We start from the raw sequence: 23,455 nt of genomic DNA, 5'->3' as shown, positions 1-23,455 counted from the left end.
ATATCCTGGATATTATAGCTTGTAGAGCCCCCAAGTGATATATTTTTTTCCCCAGGCAAGATTAAGAGCCACTGGTCTGCGTTTTCCAGAGGGTTTGATGATAAGCTAGAATAATTTAGAAGTATTGCAGGGCCCAATTGAAGTTTCTTTTTGAAAATTCATTAATTTATTTTAATTGGAGGCTAATTACTTTATCATATTGTGGTGGTTTTTGCCATACATTGACATGAATCAGCCATGGGTGGACATGTGTGCCCCTGTCCCGAACCTCCCTCCAACCTCCCTCCCCATCCCACTCCTCTGGGTTGTCCCAGTGCACTGGATTCGAGTGCCCTGTTTCACGCATCAAACTTGGACTGGTCATCTATTTCACATATGGTAGCATACATGTTTCAATGCTATTCTCTCAAATCATCCCACTCTCGCCTTCTCCCACAGAATCCAAAAGTCTGTTCTTTATCTTTGTGTCTCTTTTGCTGTCTCGCATATAGGGTCATCATTACCATCTTTCTAAATTCCATATATATGCATTAATATACTGTATTGGTGTTTTCCTTTCTGACTGACTTCACTCTGTATAATAGGCTCCAGTTTCATCCACCTCATTAGTTTCATCCACCTCCAGTATCATCCACCTCATCCACCACACTGACTCCAATGTGTTCTTTTCAATAGCTGAGTGATAGTCCATTGTGTATATGTACCACAAATTTCTTATCCATTCCTCTGCCAATGGATATCTAGGTTGCTTCCACGTCCTAGATATTGCAAACAGTGCTGCGATGAACATTGGGGTACACATGTCTCTTTCAATTCTGGTTTCCTCGGTGTGTGTGCCCAGCAGCCGGATTGGTGTTTCTTCTTATGTGAGCCCCACTTTCATGACCTCATCTAAATCTAATTGTCTCCAAAAGTTTCTTCTTCAAATACTATTTCATTGGTGGTTACCACTTCAACATAGAAATTTGGTGGGAGACAGAGTTGAGTCCATAGCAGAGGTAAAGATATCAACAGCTTTATGTCACAAAATCAGTATGTGAAAGGAGTGGTTATCATTGGTTGTGGGAAGTTGAGTTAACCTCTCTCACTCTTACAATGAACCTTATATTCTAGCTTTCCTCCTGCTTCTTGGCCACTCCACTCAGGGTATTTTTTTCCCCCTCAGGCCCCTTCATTGTGTTTCTCCTCTGCATTTCTTTTCTGTTTATGTGTCTGTCTTGTCCACCAGTGTGATACTCCCATCATCCACCTCACATCACTGGTCATTTTGAGCATTGCAGATACGTCCTGAAACACGCTAGGGATCAGTGTATGTGTACTAAATGAAGGAATATTTTCTAACGACTGACAAGAAAAGCATCTCCTCCATGGAGGAGTCAGTATAATAGGTGTCATTTTTGTAGCACCATACATAAAGCCTTGAGACTTGCTCCAGACACTGTAGGGGTGTGGCTCTGTCTTGGTGCCGTGGTGACCTTGCACGTCCACACGGAGGCTACATAGGCAAGGCTAAACTGCGGGTTGACTTGAATCTTGGCAGAAAACCTTCAGGTTGCTCTAGCAGCAAGGGGAGATAAGCAGCCTGGTGAAGACCTGCTATGAGGCCATTTCTCACCTGCCTGCTTATCTAGTTGGAGGCTGACACAAGGTTGTTACTCATCCATCTCTGGTTTCAGTTGAACATAGGATGGTCTCCCTAGCCCCAGCTGAGAGTACACCTGTGGACTATAGAGCTGCTCAGTCCATAGGGCACAGCTGTGGGCTCCTTCCTGGCAGAGCCCCACCACCTGCAGTGCCTGTTACTGAGGCCTTCCAATTCAGTGTCAAACCATGGGACTAGGGACAAGGCAACTGACACCAGGGGCATATTGATTCTGCACTGTCTGTAAGTTAGAAACGGAATCCATTTGGGTTCATTGTCTCCTTACTGGTCAAGCCCATAAAAAGGAGACAAGCCAAACTAACATCTCAGTGGTACACTATGTGGTCCTGTAGCCCCTGCAGTGTTCTTTAGGGACTGGCTACCTGACTACGTGACAGAGTCTGGTGTTGAGTGCTGTGGTGTTGCATGACTAGAATATTGGCTTATTTTTTTTGTCATCACACACAGCAAGGAGCATAGTTGTCACTACATACTATGACTTAGTGTAGCCTTCTCAGTCCTCTTTTACAAATCAACCTTAGAATGGATGCCATGTCTCATACCAGCTACACTGCTATTGAATCAATATATTTATTTAGAGAAAATATGTTTCTGAAGCCCAATTCATTGTAAAAGTTAGCCTTGTAGTCTACTTGAAATTAAAAATCTGTGTTATTTGTGAGAGAGTTATAATTGTAAAGGTAAATGAAATTAAGCATTTTGAGTTTAAATGAAAAAGTGGAACAGAATAAGCCAAATCCATTTCCAATGTAACACCTCCTTCATATATGTTATCTTGTGTATTGTTCATAACAAATATTTAGTGCAAAATTGTAATTTCCATTTTAGAAATGGGGAAACAGATCCAAAGGGTGTAAATACCTTTCTTACCTTCACACAGTGTGTCAGAGCCAGTACTGATACCCTTAGTTATGTCATGTACTGTGCTTAGTCACTCAGTCATGTCCAACTCTTTGTGACCCCATGGACTGTAGCCCGCCAGGCCCCTCTGGCCATGGGGATTCTCCAGGCAAGAATACTGGAGTCAGTTGCCATGCCCTCCTCCAGGGGATCTTCCCGACCCAGGGATCGAACCCAGGTCTCCAGCATTGCAGGCGGATTCTTTACCATCTGAGCCACCAGGGAAGTCCAATTATGTCATGTCATAACCAATAAGGAGACAGAGCAGATAAGACTCAAGTCACTTTGTCTCAGGAAGTTCCCCTCCTTCCTTTCCCTTTGCTTCTAGCTAGGATCTAATCTTTTCAGGCAGCTCCATGACCTAGGAGCTTTGTCACATACTTTTTGGTAAGATGGGATACTCTAACTTAAGTCATGTGGTAGATTTGAGCGTCCCATTTTCAGTCCTTTCGGACCTGGATTTTCATACGTCTGTAAGGGCACAACAGCTGCCTTTTATAATCCCCTGTTATTCCCTAAGCAGAGTGAATTCTGAGTAGGTCCTTTGTTTCAGAAATATTTTTTTTTGGTGTGTGAGGATTCAGAGGAGGGCTCAGAGATGCAAGCAGTTTGTTATTATGTAATAATCAAGATATAAGTGAGGAATCAGACAGCTGGATGACTCCCGAGATCTGGTGACTATCAATTCAATGGAGGATGTTATGGAGGAGAAAAGATATTTGTGACTGCCCTCTCCCTGCACCCAAAACACTTGGAAGGTAAGTCAGAAGTGTGTGAAAGGTATGTTGTGGCATTTTCCATGGAAATTTTTTTTATTATTTATTTTTTAATTGAAGAATAATTGCTCTAGAGAATTTTGTTTTTTTCTGTCTAACCTCAACATGAATCAGCCATAGGTATACATATATGCCCTCCCTCCTGAACCCCACTATCTCCCTCCCCATCCCACCCCTCCAGGTTGACACAGAGCCCCTGTTTGAGTTTCCTGAGCCAAACAGCAAATTCCCATTGCCCATCTATTTTACACATGGCAATGTAAGTTTCCTAGTTACTCTTTCCAAACATCTCATCCTCTCCTACCCTCTCCGCATGTCCATAAGTCTATTCTCTATGTTCCTCCATTGATGCCCTGTGAATAAATTCTTCAGTATGACTTTTCCAGGTTTTGTATATATGCACTAGAATATGATATTTATCTTTCGCTATCTGACTTACTTCACTCTGTATAATAAGTTCTAGGTTCATCCACCTCATTAGAACTGACTCAAAGGCGTTCCTTTTCATGGCTAAGTAATATCCCATTGTGTACATGTACCACGGCTTCTTTATCAATTCATCTGCTCATGGACATCTAGGTTGCTTCCATGCTCTAGCTATTGTAAATACTGCTGGGTTGAACAATGGGATACATGTGTCTTTTTCAGTTTTGGTTTCCTCAGGGTATAGACCTAGGAGTGGGACTGCAGGGTCATATGGTGGTGTTATTCCTAGTTTTTTAAGGAATCTCCATATCGTCTTCCATAGTGGCTGTATCAATTTACATTCTCACCAACAGGGCACCCTCTCCAGCATTTACTGTTTGTAGACTTTTTGAGGATGGCCCTTCTGACTGGTGTGTGGTGATGTCTCATTGTAGTTTTGATTTGCATTTCTCTAATAATGAGTGATGTTGAGCATCTTTTCATGTGTTTGGTAGCCTTCTATGTGTCTTCTTTGGAGAAATGTCTGTTTAGGTCTTTTCCCCACTTTTTGATTGGGTTCTTTGTTTTCCTGGTGTTGAGTTGTATGAGCTGCTTGTATATTTTGGAAATTAATCCTTGTTTCATTTGCTATTATTTTCTCCCATTCTGGGGGTTGTCTTTTCACCTCGCTTATACTTTCCTTTGCTGTGCAAAAGATTTTAAGTTGAATCAGGTCCCACTTGTTTACTTTTGCTTTTATTTCCATTACTCTAGGAGGTGGGGCATAAAGGATCTTGCTTTGATTTATGTCTCTGAGTATTCTGCCTATGTTTTCCTCTAAGAGTTTTATAGTTTCTGGTCTTACATGTACGTCTTACATTAACCCATTTTGAGTTTATCTTTGTATGTGGTGTTAGGAAGCATTCTAATTTCATTCTTTTACATGTAGCTGTCCAATTTTCCCAGCACCATTTACTCAAGAAGCTGTCTTTGCCCCATTGTATATTCTTGCCTCCTTTGTCAAAAATAAGGTACCCATAGGTGCATGGGTTTATTTCTAGTCTTTCTATCTTGTTCCATTGGTCTATATTTCTGTTTTTGTGCCGGTACGATACTGTCTAATGACTGTAGCTTTGCAGTATAATCTGAAGTCAGGAAGCTTGATTCCTCCAGCTCCATTCTTCTTTCTCAAGACTGCTTTGGCTATTCGTGGTCTTTTGTGTTTCCGTATGAATTGTGAAATTTCTTGTTCTAGTTCTGTGGAAAATGCCATTGGTAATTTGATAGGGATTGCATTACATCTGTAGAATGTGTTTGGTAGTAGAGTCATTTTCACAATATTGATTCTTCCTACCCACGAACATGGACTATCTCTCCATCTGTTTCTGCCATCTTTGATTTCTTTCCTGAGTGTCTTACCATTTTCTGCATACAGTTCTTTGGTATTCTTAGGTAAGTTTATTCCTAGGTATTTAATTCTTTTTGTTGCAGTGGTGAATGGGATTGATTCCTTCAATTCTCTTTCTGGATTTTCATTGTTATTATATAGAACTGCAAGAGATTTCTGTCTATTGATTTTGGATCGTGAAAGCTTGCTAAATTCACTGATTAGCTCTAGTAATTTTCTGATAATATCTTTAGGATTTTCTGTGTACAGTAGTATCATGTCATCTGCAAACAACGAGAGCTTTACTTCTTTTATGATCTGGATTCCTTTTACTTCTGTTTCTTCCCTGACTGTTATAGCTAGGACTTCCAGAACTATGTTGAATAATAGTGGTGAAAGTGGACATCCTTGTCTTGTTCCTGATCTTAGGGGGAATGCTTTCAGTTTTTCACCACTGAAAATAATGTTTGCTCTAGGCTTATCATATATGGCCTTTACTATATTGAGGTAGGTTCCTTCTAGGCCCATTTTCTGAAAAGTTTTAATCATAAATGGGTGCTGAATTTTGTCAAAGCCTTTTTCTGCATCTATTGAGATGATCATATGGTTTTTCCCTTTCAATTTGTTAATATGGTGTATCACATTGATTGATTTGCATATGGTGAAGAATCCTTGCATTCCTGGAATAAACCCAACTTGATCATGGTGTATGAGGCTTTTGATGTGTTGCTCAATTCTGCTAAAATTTTGTTGAGGATTTTGCATCTATGTTCATCAGTGATATTGGCCTGTAGTTTTCTTCTTTCCTGTTGTCTTTGTCTGGTTTGGTATGAGGGAGGTGGTGGCCTCGTAGAATGAGTTTGGAAGTGTTCCTTCCTCTGCAATTTTTTGAAAGAGTTTTAGAAGGATAGGCATTAGCTCTTCTCTAAATGTTTGATAGAATTCTTCTGTGAAGCGATCCAATCCTGGGCTTTTGTTTTTCAGGAGATTTTGGATCACAGCCTCAATTTCAGTGCTTGTAATTGGGTTGTCCATAATTTCCATTTCTTCCTGGTTCAGTCTTGGAAGATTGGACTTTTCTAAGAATCTGTCCATTCCTTCCAGGTTATCCATTTTATTGCCATATAGTTGTTCATAATGGTCTCTTATAATCCTTTGTATTTCTGCATTGTCTGTTGTAACCTCTCCTTTTTCATTTCTAATTTTGTTGATTTGATTCTTCTCTCTTTTTCTCTTGATGAGCCTGGCTAAACCTTTGTCAGTTTTATCTTCTCAAAGAACCAGCTTTTAGATTTATTAACCTTTACTATTGTTTCGCCCACTTCTTTTTCATTTATGGCTGCTCAGATTGTTATGATTTCTCTCCTTCTGCTATTTTTGGGGATTTTTCCTTCTTCTTTTTCAGTTGTTTTAGGTGTAAAGTTAGGCTGTCTATTCGATGTTTTTCTTGTTTCTTGAGGTAGGATTGCATTGCTGTAAGCTTCCCTTTTAGAACTGCTTTTGCAGTGTCGCGTAGGTTTTGAGTTGTGTTTTCATTGTCATTTGTTTCTAGAAATTTTTATGATTTTCCTTTTGATTTCTTCAGTAAACTGTTGGTTATTTAGAAACATGTTGCTTAATCTCCATGTGTTTGCGTTTCTTACAGTTTTTTTTTTTCCTTGTAATTGATATCTCATCTCATAGCATTGTGGTCTGAGAAGATGCTTGATACAATTTCAATTTTCTTTTTTTTCACTTTTATTTATTCATTTCTTCAATTTTCTTAAATTTACTGAACTTTGTTTTGTGACCCAAGATGTGGTCTATCCTGGAGAATGTTCCATGTGCACTTGGGAAGAAGGCGTATTCTTCTGCATTTGGATTGAATGTCCTGAAGCTATCAATGAGATCCATCTCATCTAATGTATCATTTAAGACTTGTGTTTCCTTATTAATTTTCTGTTTTGATGATCTGTCCATTGGTATGAGTGGGGTGTTAAAGTCTCCTACTATTTTTGTGTTACTGTCAATTTCTCCTTTCATGTCTGTTAGTGCTCTCTTATGTATTGGGGTGCTCCTTTGTTGAGTGCATAGATGTTTACAATTGTTATGCCTTCCTCTTGGATTGGCACTTTGATCATTATGTAGTGTCCTTCCTTACCTCTTCTAATCTTCTTTACTTCAAAGTCTATTTTGTCTGATATGAGGATTGCTAATCCAGCTTTCTTTTGCTTCCCATTTACATGGAATATATTTTTCCAACCTCACACTTTCAGTCTATATGTGTCTTGAGGTCTGAAGTAGGTATGTTGTAGACAGCATATATATATGGGTCTTGATTTTGCATCCATTCAGCCAGTCTGTGTCTTTTGATTGGAGCATTTAATCCATTTGCATTTAAAGTAATTATTGATATGTATGTTCCTATTGCCATTTTCTTAATTGTTTGGGGTTGATTTTGTAGATCATTTTTCTTCTCTTGTATTTCTTGACTATATAAGTCCCTTTAACATTTGTTATAAAGCTGGTTTGGTGGTACCAAATTTTCTTAATTTTGCTTGTCTGAAAAGCTTTTAATTTCTCCATCAATTTTGAATGAGCTCTTTGCCAGGTACAGTAATCTTGTCGGTAGATCTTTCCCTTTCAGTACGTTAAATATATCCTGCCATTCCCTTCTGGCCTGCAGAGTTTCTGCTGAAAGATCAGCTGTTAAATGTATGGGGTTTCCCTTTTATGTTACTTGTTGCTCAGATTCTAATCTGGTCCTACTCCTGCGTATTCTTGCCTCCAGTGTCCACAGCTATCAGAACTAGTGTGTTTTCTTTTGTGGTAGCTCCCAATGTCCTTTTATATCTTCCATAGACAGAGAATCTGCCTAGTTGATCGTGTGGATTTAATCTGCAGCTTGTACAGCTGTTGGGAAGCTTTTGGGTCTTCTTCCTTAGCCACACTGCCCCTGGGTTTCAACTGTGGTTTTATTTCCACCTCTGCATGTGGGTTGTCCACTGGATTTTGCTCCTGAGGCTGCCCTGGAAGACTTGGCTTTGCCCCTATGAGAGCCAGCCAAGTGTGGAGGTGGTGCAGCTGCTTGGGTCGCAGGGGTTCGGGCAACACCAGGTACTCAGGGGAGTTGGTCACTAGGGCAGCAGAAAAATAGTGCTCTAGAAGGGTATGGCAACCAGTATTACCTAATACGCTCCAGTATTCTTGCCTGGAGAACCCCTTGACAGAGACGCCTGGCAGGCCACAGTCTACAGGGTCGCAAAGAGTTGGACACAACCCAAGCAACTCTGCGTGCATAGGTGCAAGACTTCTTTCTTCTTGTGGCAACTCTGCCCCAGTGAGAGTTGAGCGTTAAGTTGGCGCAGCTGCTTGGCTTGTGTGGATCCTGGCGGCGCCCAGCATTCAGGGACATGGACTGCCTCTGCCGCAGGCGTTAATGCCCTCTCAGAGTCTTTTTTTGAGCCCGTTGTAGCTGGTGATCAGAAGGCCTCTTTGGCCAGTCTTTCTCTGTAGCTCTGCCCGTTCAGGCACTTAGAGGGCTCCCTTACCTGGGGTCCTTCTCTGTTGTTCAGTGCATCGGGCACATAGAGGGGCCCCCCTGGCTGGGTTCCTACTCTGTATATTGGCACGTCAGGCACTTGAAGGAGCACCCTGGATGCGGTCCTACTCTGTAGTTCAGTGCGTCACACACTCTCTGGGTGAGCCTCTCTATGGTTCAGCTGCCAATGCTGGTGTGTGGGGAGAGAGAGGCTCCACCCCCCCCCACCCCCCCCCCCCACACGTGACTCAGCAGTATCGCCTTGCTTCCAAGGCTGCCTGGCTTTCCTCCACAGGCATTTCCCACCACAATCTCCTCCTTCACACCCCTTCCATCTGTCTCTCTGCTGTCAAGAGCAGGTCTCACCCTGGGATTTCTCCACAATCCCTAAACTCCAGCGCCCAGCCACTGCACTTTCCAGGGCACCTGCATCACTGTCCAGGGTATGTATGGCTGTGGCAAGGATGTCTGATTCTCATTCCATTTAGGCTGCCACAGATCAGCTGTTTCACCCTCAGCCTTAATTGTTTCTCTTCTGACTCAGACAATTGCCCCAATGCGGGGATCAGACCCCTGCTTCAGTTCCCCCACCCACCGAGGGCAGGTCCAGTCTTACTAACACCCGTGTTTTTCCCCCTAGTTCCTTCATCCTACCGAGTTTTGCGTGCTTCTATACAATCTTATCCACTGGTCAGGTACTCCTGTCCGCTTTCAGTTGGTGTTCTGCATGCACTTCTGTGTCTGAGGTGTATTCCTGATGTATCCGTGGAGAGAGATGTACTCCACCTCGACCTACTCCTTCGCCATCTTTAAATCTCTGCCATGGAATTTGACAGCAGTTTGTTTTTCTCTGTCTCCCTACAACCTTTAACAATGACTTTGGCATTCTATTTCTCTATAGGACAATACAAGTACATTATGTTTTAAAAAATCTTTCTCTGTGAATGATTTCATCAGGGACACCATAAGTGATTTGGGTGGCACATTTCATAAACCCATTTATTCAAGAGACCAAAGGCTTTTATATGATTATTTTATATGTGGGTATACATACATATGTATGAGTATGTATTAACATGCAGATTACTCCTAAAGACTACGTCATGAACAATTTTTTTAACCCTAGAAGTGCAAGGGTGGTTTAAATGTATAAGGTTACCAATGTAATTCACAGCATTAATAGAAAAATGGAGGGAAAACAATTCTATGATCATCTCAATTGATGCATTATACGTGTTTGATGAAAATTAACCTACATTCAAGACAGCAAACTAGGAATAGAATGGAACTTCCTCTGAAAAAGTATACCTACAAAAAAGCAAAGTAAACAGGTTGAAATGGAGAAAATTTTTCATTTCCAACCAGGAAAAATGCCGAGTATCACCTGTTTTAGTCAAGACTATTCTGGCTAGGTTTGTTTAGTGCTGCAAAATGAGAAAAGATATAAGGCTTAAGGCAGTACAAATTGTTAATGTAGAAATATAATAGTATATTTTGAAAAGCGAATCTAGATATAAAGTTTTGGAATTAATATGCATATAGAGAGGAATTCTTGGACAGAAAGTCTATATACAGACATTCTAACTCTACATACATGCTCAACTAGACAATAAAAATCACACACCATGAACTTTCAATAACATTAAATACCCAGTGATAAATTTAACAAAAAAAGTATGCAAGTAGAAAAAGAAACTTTATTGACAGAACTGTAACAGTCAAACACACAATATAAGGCCAGCATAGATGGTTTCAGTTTAACTTCTTTCAAGCAAATGGTTGCCCTTCACCTATAATATAAACATAACATTAAAGTTACTTAGCAGAATTTTATTCCGATGATAGGAGAGGTATAAAAAGTTCACTACAGTTTTATAAAATGGACTAAAACAAGAACACTAAGGGTGACCCTTTGGCTTACCTTCAGTTAATCCTCTCGAGATTTTATAGACTTTTCAAACATATTACCAGTGTTTTAAAACCACACTAGTCTTCCCAGCTACCCAGGAAAACAAGGACACTGTGTTCAGAATAAATGACATCATTTAAACCTATTAGAAGGTAGTTTTCAGTGGAAGGCAAAACTGTGTACACTTTTAGTAAAACATTTAACAACAAAAAACACCTTAACAAAACCAAAATACACACACACACAAAAAATTCCCCCCAAATTATCATTTAAATGTGTTGGTTTGAAATAATATTCTGAATATAGGACAGCCAAACAGTTGTCATCTCTGTTACTGCTTAAGTGAAGTAAATAAAAAGGCCAGTATTACATGTGTTTCTTCTCTACTGTGGAAAACTGTAGAAATTGTCATTTGTTCTAGTTTATCCCTGATATGGTTGTTTTAAATAGGTTAAACATTTGTCCCCCATTTTACTTGTGGCCCTCGTGTAATTCTAAATGTTTCTTTTCACCCTGGAAAGCACTCCAGTTGGTATAATAAATTATACGGTGACACAAATTTTTAGTCATTACTATCACTGGCGACATGGTGACATCAACATGTGAAGCAGAAAGAGGACTGTTTCTCACAGCCACACCAAAAAAAAGAAGGAAAGAAAGGAAAGAAGAAAAGAAAACAGACAGCAAGAGGGAGTATGAGTGAGAGAGAAAAGCAAGTAGGAAGACAGAAAGAAAATCTGGAAAAGCGGGTTTTTTCTTTGTTTGTTTCTAAATGAAAATGGCTTTTGGAGACAACTCTGACCAATTTCAAAAGTTCACCCAGGGTATTTGTGATGTTTAGCTATTTAGTTACTGTGGGGTATGTTACATAATATTTGTTTTTCTACCCTACTAGCCATTTCATCAATATTCTGAAAATATCTGAGTTCCAGATTATACTGATTTAATTCTGTAAGATACTAACTGTTAGGGTCTTGTTCATATTTCTAATTATGTATACTTGGGCTTTGTCCATTTTCTTCACAATTATGTAAACTGAGAGGAATGGACTGGCAATTTGGGGTTGGCAGATACAAACTATTACATTCAGAATGGATAAACAACAAGGTCCTACTATACAGCACAGGGAACTATGTCCAATCTCCTGTGATAAATCACAATGGAAAAGAGTATTAAAAAATGTATATATATGTGTTAAAAAATTATGTAAACTAGTACATTGTCTTTATTTATTAGTTGAATTTAGTTTCCTCTTCCTAACAATTCACACCCATCTTTTATTAGGTGTCATTTTCTTTTTCCCTTAGGTTTATTCAGTTGCTCTTTTTCTTACCTTTTATATTGGATGTAGGAATTTATATTTGTGTACTTTGTAAATTATGTATTTTTCTTTTTAAATACCACACATATTTAAGGCTAAGATTTTTCTATGAGAACATTTTAATCATGTTCTGTAGTTACTTGAAAGTAGTCTGAAACCTGTATTTTTGTCTAAATGCTCTAATGAAATGGAACAAAAATGTACAGTGAAAATATCTAGAAGGCTAATACACAGGAAATTCTTCCCTAACCATAAAGTTCTTCCTTTAAAGTCAGAACCATGCAACTAATTGTCAGAAATTTGGAAAACACGTATATGAAAGATGCTAAGTTGATTACGCGGGAAGAACTAGAGTTACAGACTTTGCCCTTCAAAACTCTTTAAACTGATGTATCAAAGAGGAAAACGAACCTATTTGATATGGTTAGAGATGATTATATCACGAGGCTCAGATTATTATTAGTTCTTTAAGAGTGACAGTGGAATGTATGGCAAAAAAAATCACAGTGTTGTAAAGTGATTATCCTCCAAATAAAATAAGCAAACAAACAAACAAAGAAACAGACTGAAATTGGGGGCAGGTGGTGTGCTTAGCATATGTATCTTACTCACACCTGCCTTATCACTGACGACATGCACTCTCTCAACTTGATCAGCCACAGAAACAGGAAACTAGACTATCTTTCTATCTTTTGCCATTTCATTGTTCAGTCATTTCATGCTTCATTGTGGAAAGGATTTTAAACTGCAACTACTTTTTTAAGAGCTATAGAATTAAGAATTTGACAGAATTTAACAAACATCAAGCAGAATGTTGGCTCATCTTCTTAAGTAGTAATGAAATTGCAATTCACCTGCTATAACTTGACTCAAGATGATATTTTATGATAAATAAATCATGAAAAACAGTATTCTTGTATGCATTCCATCGAAAAGAACCAGAGAATACAAAAATTAGCATTGAAAAATTAGCATTTTAGTTTATCTGTTCTGAATTCACAACTGATATGAGTAAAGTTGAGTTTGGGAGTTAGGGATTTCACAGAATCACACACATTATGTTAAAGCTGGTATTAGAACCTACTTGAATGCCTGAGCGTATTTCAAATAAACTGATATTTACTTATTACAAATGCATTCCATATTTGTTACAAGCAGAAATTATAAAAGAACGTGAAAATTATTAGCTGCTGCTTAAAGTACTTATACTCAAGAGAAGAAAATGTTTTCATATTTTCAATTCGATATAGCCTTGATCCTATCTGTTTCTTTGCATCTGGGGTCTGAACTATCTTTCAAAGAATATGTGAACCCTGTTATTAAAGTAATAGCAATGCTTCCTCTATAGCATTAAAGATATAATATTCTGGAAAAACAGAAACCACATAAATTACTTTCTGAATGGATGACATACCTGCTTCTGGCATTTCAACAGGCTCTCTATTTGATGCAATCTCCTCCTTGACATCAGGACCATCTCCACCTTCACCCCCAGTCTTTGCCTCAGCCAAATCCTGGAGACCAGTTTCCAGGTCAGAAACTTTAAAAAAAAAATTCATCAATTCAGCTGTAAAGCATACAATATAAACAAGGGAATGATAAAATTCATTCCCTCAGTGTTATAAATTAAAAGCCTTAGGCTAGTATGGTAAAAATGTGATGAATAAGAACTCAGGAGAAATATTCCAGGAATGTTTTGCTGGAGAAAAAGGAAAGCAGAATTTTCCGAAAGTTATTACCATTTTCCTTTCCTAGGGATGTCCTCAGACAACTTAGTTGCCCCCTCTCTTTGTCTTGAAAACAAGGGAAAATTTGAGCGACAACATTAACCTGCAAACTATACACTCCTCTGATTTTTAGGAACTGTCTGAAGTCCTTTTCTAATGTTTCTTTTCCTGTTCTTACTGGTTATGTCTTAAGGCATGATGCACACATGCACTTTACCTCGAGAGGCATCCTTCCCCTTCTCTTCATTATGATTCACTGGATCCTCTCCGTTTACTTCCTCCTTTCCAGGTGTGATAGCCTGAATCTCAGCTGGTGGTTCTCCTTGTTGAGGTTGCTCAACACTGGGCTGCTGGTCCTAGGAGAGTGTGCATGCAAATAAAACATTTTGTTGTTAATACCTCTAATAACATAAATATACATAATTCACAGCTATATCTGATCATAAGTAAATCTAACATTTTTCCAACACTATTCTATGTACTTACTTTTAATAAAGTTACTCTTTCCATAAGAGAAGAGTTAGCTCCCATAAGAATTACCCAGAAAGACTTTGGAAGCTATTTAAATCTATGTTGGGATGGAAGTATGCAATCTGTTGTTAATAAGCAGGTGAAGGAAGTCACTGAGCACGTTTCCAGGGAATTTAACAGTTTACTCATCCAGGCAATGCCAGACTGTAACATATCTGGATCAATGTTACTTCCTAAGACAAACTGTCACCCTTTATCAACATGGAAGACCTTTACCACTGCATCTGTACTACTTAACATCATTTTCTCAAAAATAAATTTGTGCGAATAGAAAACATCAAATGGTAAAATACTCACAACCACAGGTTCATCCAGCTGGGAGGAATCTTGACCTGTAGGTCCCAAAGTTGATGCCACTTGCCCACTCATATTTCTCCCTGAAAGTAGAATATTGTGATTTAGAAAATGTATTTAAAAGTACAGCTATATTTGAGAACTTTTATGACCAAATGTTGACTTATTATTTTTTTTAATGTGACAATACTTTCAAAAGAAAACTCTGGTTAAGTATGAGTGTACATGCATTGAAATTACACCAAACACAGTTGGTTACAAAGCCATTTGTGTCTTTACTAAGTTGGCAGAGAAATCACCTTAATGTACACAGGAAGACAGAATTTTTCTGAGGAAGTGTGATTTCACAACAGAATTCTCCATCATGAAGATATTTAGTGAAATACTGCTGGGAATTTAAAAATTCGGGACTATTGCTTTTGTCACACTCCTATTCACCAGTCCTATTTTCCCCAACTCCCTTGGAATTCCATTGGAACACGAAGAAAGGCTCAGTCTTTACAGCCTGACTATGGGGATTTTCTCAGTGTCTGTGGCTGAGGTGAGTCTGCATACAGAGCAACCGGTCCACTTCTCAGCACCTTACCACAAAACTCGTGATACAGTCACAACCCCACCGCGGTCCGGTTTCTAGACCTTTCCTTAATCCCCCACCCCGCCCCCTGCCCAGGTCTCACTGTCGGCCCCGGATTCTATGCTATGTCGTCAGTTCCAGGGCCCCCATGAACCAGATATCTCAAATAGCACCCGCAAGTCTCCTCCCACCGCCATCTGACCCCCTGCCCTCCTCTGCCAACAGCCCTTCCTCTCCTGCCACCAAGACAAGAACTATGGCATCGCGACACCTGTGAGGAGTAAGATGACGACCTCGAAGGCCTTCCTCCTCAGAGGGCCTCCTCCTCAAAGGCCCCAGATCCCACCGCCCGACCCGGCCGAAACTCGCCGCCTCCCCCTCACACACACGCACAATTAACCTCCAGACAGGACAGATCTGTGGACCTACCTGGTGCGTCTCAAGTAGTCAGAAAGAACCGGGACTGAATAAACACGTCCGTCTGAGGCCCAACGCTCCTCACAGAACGCGCTCAGTAAGGCGTCTGGGCACCAAGCTTCATGTGCGCCAAGGGGAGCGCACGCCCTGCGCATGCTCCCTGTGTTGGGCGAGTGCAGAGCAGGTTGAGGATTTCCGGCTACTGAGGTAGAGTCCTGGAACCACAGAGTCTCCGGAGGATGAGAAAAGGGGCTTGAAGACTGTGTTTTTTTCCTTCCAGTGCAGTCTTTCTTATGCATCCACAAACTGTGGTGATAGGTAGTCCCAGGTTACCCTTAGTGGAGAATGTGTCTCAGAAAGACCCTCATGACAGAACTAGACATTGCTGTTTTTAACACCTATTTTTATACATGTTTTGATGAACCATTCCCTTCTCTGTTTCTGGGTTTTCCGTCATGCTGGCAATGGCTTTACTCACTTCCATGGAATAAACACATAAATGCATACCTCTGTTTCCTTTTATTGCTTGGAGCACTGCACATTTAAATCTCTGAACCGGTAACTGATTTCTCTGACTACACCTCTGGCTCTTATGCCATATTGTTCTTTTAGCATCGGACTTTACTTTCACCACCAGACACATCCACAGCTGGGCATTGTTTCCACTTTGGCTTAGCCTTTTCATTCCTTCTGTAGCTACTTCTTCACTCTTCTCCAGGAGCATATTCTTCTTTTTATTCTATGATAACTGGAATTTTCATACTTATTAGGAGTTTTTCCTCTCTTGCTCTGTGGAGGCCAACAAGCCCTAGAAGCCAAGTTTTAATTCTCAAGCAGCTTCCCAAGCTTTGCCTCCCACAAACTGCAACCCAACACGCCCTTCTTTCAGGTGGCATCATATTCTTCAGTCCTTTATCCTCCAGGCAGTCTGGGTTTCAGGTGCAGAAATGGCGCACACACAGCAGCTTTATCATTCCCACTTTCTTAGGAGACCCAACTGTGCTCAACACTTGATAGTCCTCACTGGTGTCCGAATGCTTCTTCAAAGGAAAGCAAATTTGGGGAGTGGAGGGATGTGGGGTTCCTTTCTGGGCAAAGAATTTGCCCCACTTTGATCTTTAGTGAGAAAGCTAAGGTGCCTTGACCCCCCAAATTATGGGGGACAAATGTTTACGTTTCATGATCTGGCCTTCCCTCACCTGAGGGCCCCTGGTCCAAGTGGACTCAGCAGATTCCTCCTCTGTGCCTCAGTGGGAAAAGTGTTTCCAGCTCTAGGCCATCAAGGGAGGCTCCTTGATAAGAGGACTCCAAGATGCTGCTACTGGTCTTTAGCTTCACCTTGGCATGCAGCTAAGCACTTATCTGCAAAGTATCACCATTGATATTAACGACCCCATTCTCCTGATCATTTGACTTGGAAGGCAGGGTAGTTAGTTTATTCCTAGAGTTTCTCTAAGTCAGTTCTTGTTTTGCAATAGTCTTAGGAAACTATACACCCTGTGCTGGTATATTCAACAACAAAACTGAACAGATTTAAAAGGGGTGAAGCAAAGAGCTTTGCCTTGGTATAAACACTGAACAGCAAACAGCAGCCAAAGTAGCAGCATATCAAACATCACATCATACAGGAATAGGATGGGGGTGAAGGGTGGAAGAGAAAACAGTCCAAAGGATCAGAGAGGAGCAGCAGGGGAGTGAGCAGGAACAGAGACTAAACAGTGGAGCCTACAAATTGACACAAAGGCCCAAGCAGAGTTAAAATGAAATAACAAAATGAAACAAAAATAACTATAGGTCTGTGACTACATTCTATGCGAGAGAGGGAGACTTGTTAGTTGCTAAAAAGATGCTATCGCTGGAACTTCAGTAAATTATTCAGATATTGTATAAAACTAACTGCTTCTGGATAATAAGATATATTCTAAAATAAGATCAGTAATTCCACACGGGTTATAAAACAATTTCTTTGTTCAGGACTAGTATCAAGCAAGGTACTATGACATTGTACAAAGCATTCAGTAACACCACAGATGTTGGTATATTGAGGAGTACGATGTGATAATGTAAGGAGTCAAAATAATCATCTGACTGACCCACTACATTTAATCTAGATCCTCTCTTAGGCACACTCATATTGATAACAGTCTCCTGATCCAAAGTATCTTTCCTTCCTTGGTCAGTGGGTGGTTCCCCAGAATCCTTTTCCAAGTATATTACCCAGACAATGAGATGCAAACTAGCAAGTACCTCTAGTTCTTTTTCTATATGTTAACTCTAACTACAAGATATAACCTTATAACCACACTTCCCCCGAGTGGGATCCACTATAGTTATAGGTTTAAAGGCAATAGGGAATGTCAAGACACGAAGAGACTAGAGATTTCCTTACAAGATAGTACATCAGCAAACTCCGCCAAGGTAGGAACAACCTCATCACACAAGGGAAGAAGACATGTTCAGGCTACCAAGGAAGGTTCATTTGGGTTTGGGCCTGGAGATGCTTCAAGTCTTCTAAAGCCTCCCATAATATAGTTAGTCCTGATACTTTAAGTGAGGCATCGACTCGCAAACTTCATCTCAAGAAGAACTTCAACAGTCATAGGTTATTTTGTTTTTTCTTTTTACTGCCAGACAAGTAAATGTGAGAGTCAGTGCTCCTCTTCTGGGTAAAGGAGAAACTCGCAAATATATGCACCTTACAAAAAAGAGAGAGATTTATTCAAATAGTACTAAAGGGGCAAGAAATTATTATGAAGGACAACCAATCAGAATTACAGATCATTCTTGGGTAAAAGATAAATTTCTCAGGTCCTGCCAAACAAATATCTCTGAACTCTGTCTCTCAGGATCCTTTCTTCAAAATAACCAGTACAGGAACAGGTTATGATTCAGAATAATTTCTGTTTTCTGCATCTATTTCCTACTTCTTACCACAGTGAGAGATCTCCTACTAGGAGTTACGAAGTTTTCAAAGCCAAGTACTGGAATTTAATTAGTTATCAACACCAGAAACAAAAACAGACATGAGAAGCTTTAAATTTATGTGATGGAAAGAAAAATGGCAGCATAAGACTATGAGCAAACATAATGTTTGCAATAAAAACTGCTGCATCTACAACCATATTACCAATTCATTCTTTAACATCCACATAACAAATCTGGTGAGGATATGAATGCAACACACCCTGAAGTTGGAAACCAAATTTGCAACTTCTCCAGCTACATGAATGAGCACTGTGACTATAAGACATAAATTTGGAACATGGTTTTGGAGGTTTCAGGGTGAATCTTGAGCTGATCACCTAAGGGACTGATGATGGTTTCCTTTCATTAAACAGTCCACCCTGCAATCTTTGAAATTTTTAGGCCCTTCCTACCATTCTGTAGGATTTCCCTGGTGGCTCAGATGGTAAAGTGTCTGCCTACCATGCGGGAGACCGAGGTTCGATCCCTGATTTGGGAAGATCCTCTGGAGAAGGAAATGGCAACCCACTCCAGTACTCTTGCCTGGAAAATCCCATGGACGGAGGAGCGTGGTAGGCCCATGGGGTTGCACAGAGTCGGACACGACTGAGCAACATCCCTTCCTTTCCCTTCACCATTCTGTAGCAGCTTTCAAATTGAATTCCATTCCAGATACTATTGATTCGCCCCTCAAAAGTACCTAACTTCTTGTCATTTTTGCTTAGATGTCCTCTTGTAAGACATGGATCTTTTGCTTTAAAAGACCCTACCAACCACATATCCAGGTGCATTGCTCACCTCATCCCTTCTCTTCCCAGAGTTAATGATTGCCATCAGTTTACTATATTACATGACCATTTAAAAAATGATTTCAACACTGCACTCATAGACTGCCAAATTCCCAACCCTGCTTTCAACATGACTTAGGCCAGATAACCAAGCCCAAATTCCTCACCGCACTCCCACCCCTTTTCTGTAAATGTCAGTTACCTACTTCTCACTCATTGTACCAAATGAGTGGTCTAAAGTCTAAAATAGCTCAAGTCCTTGGTGTCAGTCAAGGTTAACTTTGAAAAAAACAAAAACAAAAACAAATTTATTGGAAGAAAAGTTGAGTACCTCACAGAACCCACAGAAAACACACACTCACTCAATCTTCCCAACCCACAGCAAAGAGGCCACCATTTGCAGATGGGAGCCCAAGGCTCAGTGCAGATGGAGGGTCTCAGCTCATGAGGATAGGAGGAACTGGATGCAGGCTTGGGCTCCTTGGAGGAGGCAGGGAAGACTCAGCAGAACCCTGGCCAGGTAGTGGGGGAGAGGGGTGTTGGCACAGGGCCACAAGGACCCCGTGACTGTCTCACTATCAGGATATGTTCTGTGTCTCCCCATCACACACCCAGCTGCTCACCTGATGCATCAAATGTAATCTGCACATTCCTTGGGGATGTGGTGGTGGAAAATACAGAGGTGAGCCTCCCAGCAGGTGGGGAGAAACTTCACATTCACCAATTTGCATGAGGCTCCACCACGAATGCAGCGATCCCTGCCTCTCTTTCCCCCATTAAAGCATTCATTGGAACTGAGGTCAGCAGGAGGGCAGTCAGGGCTGGAGGGGTTGTGAGGGACCCTGTGTACAGCATGAGCCTCCCCATGACTGGATCATCTCCATGTCTTGACAGGGCAGAGGACCCTGATGTGTGCCAAGAGAGTATGATTAAGAGCCAGGCCACGGGCAACTGAGTCATTTCCTAGAGAAAGTCCCTGGTGGGGAGGGGGGTGCAGGGAGGGGGAGCAGCTTCTTTTCTCCTGTAGAGATAGGTACCTCATCCAGTAGCAGGGCTGGGGGCCCAGCACTTCAGTTGAGTTCAGTAACTCAGTCGTGTCTGACCCTTTGCAACCCCGTGAACCACAGCACGCCAGTCCTCCCTGTCCATCACCAATTTCTGGAGTTTATTCAAACTCATGTCCATTGAGTCGGTGATGCCATCCAGCCATCTCATCCGCTATTGTCCCCTTCTGCTCCTGCCCCTAATCCCTCCTAGCATCAGGATCTTTTCCAATGAGTCAACTCTTCGCATGAGGTGGCCAAAGTATTGGAGTTTCAGCTTCAGCATCAGTCCTTCCAATGAACACCCAGGACTGATCTCCTTTAGGATGGACTGGCTGGATCTCCTTGCAATCCAAGGGACTCTCAAGAGTCTTCTCTAAGACCACAGTTCAAAAGCATAAATTTTTCAGCTCTCAGCTTTCTTCACAGTCCAACTCTCACATGCATATGTGACCACTGGAAAAACCATAGTCTTGACTAGATGCATCTTTGTTGGAAAAGTAAAGTCTCTGCTTTTAATATGCTGTCTAGGTTGGTCATAACTTTCCTTCCAAGGAGTAAGCGTCTTTTAATTTTATGGCTGCAGTCACCATCTGCAGTGATTTTGGAGCCCCCCAAAAAAATAAAGTCTGACACTGCTTCCACTGTTTCCCCATCTATTTGCTATGAAGTGATGGAACCAGATGCCATGATCTTAGTTTCCTGAATGTTGAGCTTTAAGCCAACTTTTTCACTCTCCTCTTTCACTTCATCAAGAGGCTTTTTAGTTCCTCTTCACTTTCTGCCATAAGGGTGGTGTCATCTGCATATCTGAGGTTACTGATATTTCTCCCGGCAATCTTGATTCCAGCTTGTGCTTCATCCAGCCCAGCGTTTCTCATGATGTGCTCTGCATATAAGTTAAATAAGCAGAGTGACAATATACAGCCTTGACATACTCCTTTTCCTATTTGGAACCAGTCTGTTGTTCCATGTCCAGTTCTAACTGTTGCTTCCTGACCTGTATACAGCTTCTCAAGAGGCAGGTCAGGTGGTCTGCTATTCCCATCTCTTTCAGAATTTTCCACAGTTTACTGTGATGCACACAGTCAATGGCTTTGGCATAGTATCACTACGAACAAAGCTAGTGGAGGTGATGGAATTCCAGTTGAGATATTTCAAATCCTGAAAGAGGATGCTGTGAAAGTGCTGCAGTCAATATGCCACCAAATCTGGAAAACTCAGCAGTGCCCACAGGACTGGAAAAAGTCAGTTTTCATTCCAAACCCAAAGAAAGGCAACGCCAAAGAATGCTCAGACTACTGCACAATTGCACTCATCTCACACGATAGTAAAGTAATGCTCAAAATTCTCCAAGCCAGGCTTCAGCAATACATAAACCGTGAACTTCCAGATGTTCAAGCTGGTTTTAGAAAAGGCAGAGGAACTAGAGATGAAATTGCCTACATCTGTGGGATCATCGAAAAAGCAATGGGGCCCATAGGTGGGTGCTAATTGGGAATCCTTTGCTGCTAGAAATAGTCTCTCTGTTCCTCTCCAATGTTCTATCTTTGTCTTTCTCTCTGCCATCTCTGTGCCTGTTACATCCTCCTTTTTTGCCTTTACGAGACTGACTGTGACCTCACTCATACCGTGAGGGTCCTTCCTCTGTCTCCACTGGGAGCAGTAGGGGGGATTCCCCTTGAGTGTAGGGGATTCCAGGAAAGGCATGTTCAACTACAGAGGGTCTGTGGATTTCCTGGGATGAATCTAGAGCTCCTCAACAATCATTGTGTGATCTGAGCCTCTGAAAGAACCCTGGGGGCTTCTCTGGTAAGAACCCTCCTGTGGATCAGGTCAAGGTGCCCCCTATGGCAGAAAGCCCTAGGGGACCCGCCCCTCATCACGGCTCTCCTCGGATCTCCCGGCTCTCTCTCCATCATGCTGTGACAGTCACATAGCCCTCCTCATTCTTTTCATACACTCTACACTGAGTTCCACTCCCCAGTTTTTCCACTGGCCTTAACTCTGTCTGGGACACTTTTCTACCAGATAGGCATCTCCTCTAGGCTTTTGCTCAAATGTCACGATCTTAGAAGGAAGGTCTCTGGCCACTCTTTCTAGATATCATCCCCTCTATTTCACTATCCCAGTTTAATGTTAACCATAGCCGTTTTGAACACCCGATAAATTATCTTTTGGGGGCTGTATGACCCCAACACAATGTAAGTTCCATGAAGCCAAGGTTGATTTTCTCTTTCCTAACACACATAGTTGTGCTTGACAGAAACTGTGGAGAGGATGAATGAATGTCGGAATGATTAAGCAAATTTAAACTTGTTGAGAGAGGCATAGCTAGACAGGCTGAGGATTCCGCTAGGAAACATATTCAGGGGTGACAAGATGGTGACAAAGCCATGGTCTTTATCTCACCTATGCAGTATCCTTGGGTCCCCTCGGAGTTGACCCCTTTCCTAACAGAATGGAAAGTCCTGTTGTCCTTCTCACATATTACTCCCAGTCAACGACAGAGGCCTTCCCCACCCCAGACCTTCAGATCCCAGTCCGAAGCTTTCTCTCCCCTGCCTGCTGGGGGACTGTGGCTGGCTTTCTACATTGAGACCTGCTCTGTATTAAACAGGAAAGCACAAACAAGCACAATGCCCAGCACACAGAAAATGCTTTCCATGCTTCCTGTTATGATAGTGGCCACTACAGAGAAGTAATCTTCAGTTTATGGAGACATTTTTCTGAGTCCAAGATTGCAGCAATCGGCGGGGTTTTCATCTAACTTTGCCTTTCCACCCTTGGAGGATCATCCACCCTCTAGCGGTCCACCGGCATCTACATCGGCTGTTCCCCAGGCTCACCACCAAGGGGCGCGCCAGATGAAACAGTTCGGTCCTGGGATGTACCACGCAGGGGTAGCGGTAAGACCACCCACTCTGGAAGGTACCATTGGAGAGGGCCTATGACAACACAGAGAGTACCTTTACCCCGCGTCGGGCATCGACCAGAGTTCCCAGCGGAGGCACCCATGGCACCACTGCCTCCATCCCCATTCACTCCATTCCGGCTTCCCGCTGCATGCGAGTCCGAGTGGACACCGGTATTAAGCGGCAGCTGTCCTCGTCACTTTTCCAATTCCACCCCTTCGTTTCTACATGGTTACATCCAAGGGGGGACGGCTGCGGAGCGAGCTGGGCTGCCAGTTTGGGGTCTGGCGTCAGGGAGCGTGCTGGGCATTGATTGGTCAC

General features: G+C 41.6%; 1 protein-coding gene across 8 annotated transcripts in view; it reads right to left on the bottom strand.

Moving 5' to 3' along the window:
* The window catches only part of LOC122689021 (translation initiation factor IF-2-like), a 119,779-nt gene extending 96,366 nt beyond the window's left edge, over window positions 1–23,413 (bottom strand). Inside the window, exons 1-5 of one of the 8 annotated variants that reach the window (XM_043895088.1) lie at window positions 19,800–20,325; window positions 15,437–16,786; window positions 14,437–14,516; window positions 13,826–13,964; window positions 13,296–13,421 (exon numbers count right to left, since the gene is read on the bottom strand). In XM_043895088.1, coding sequence (XP_043751023.1) covers window positions 13,296–13,421; window positions 13,826–13,964; window positions 14,437–14,508 — 337 coding nt within the window. In that variant the 5' untranslated portion in view covers window positions 14,509–14,516; window positions 15,437–16,786; window positions 19,800–20,325. Of the gene's footprint in view, window positions 1–13,295; window positions 13,422–13,825; window positions 13,965–14,436; window positions 14,517–15,436; window positions 17,589–19,799; window positions 20,326–23,188 lie in introns of those variants that run through there. The other 7 variants (XR_006339647.1, XM_043895084.1, XM_043895085.1 and 4 more) reach the window with 7 other exon arrangements.
* Window positions 23,414–23,455: the final 42 nt, after the last annotated feature.

The sequence above is a fragment of the Cervus elaphus genome, chromosome X (assembly GCF_910594005.1).
Source record: "Cervus elaphus chromosome X, mCerEla1.1, whole genome shotgun sequence".
Taxonomy (NCBI): domain Eukaryota; kingdom Metazoa; phylum Chordata; class Mammalia; order Artiodactyla; family Cervidae; genus Cervus; species Cervus elaphus.
The sequence above is the reverse complement of the archived record's forward strand: the minus strand, read 5'-3'. Positions and strand labels throughout refer to the sequence as shown.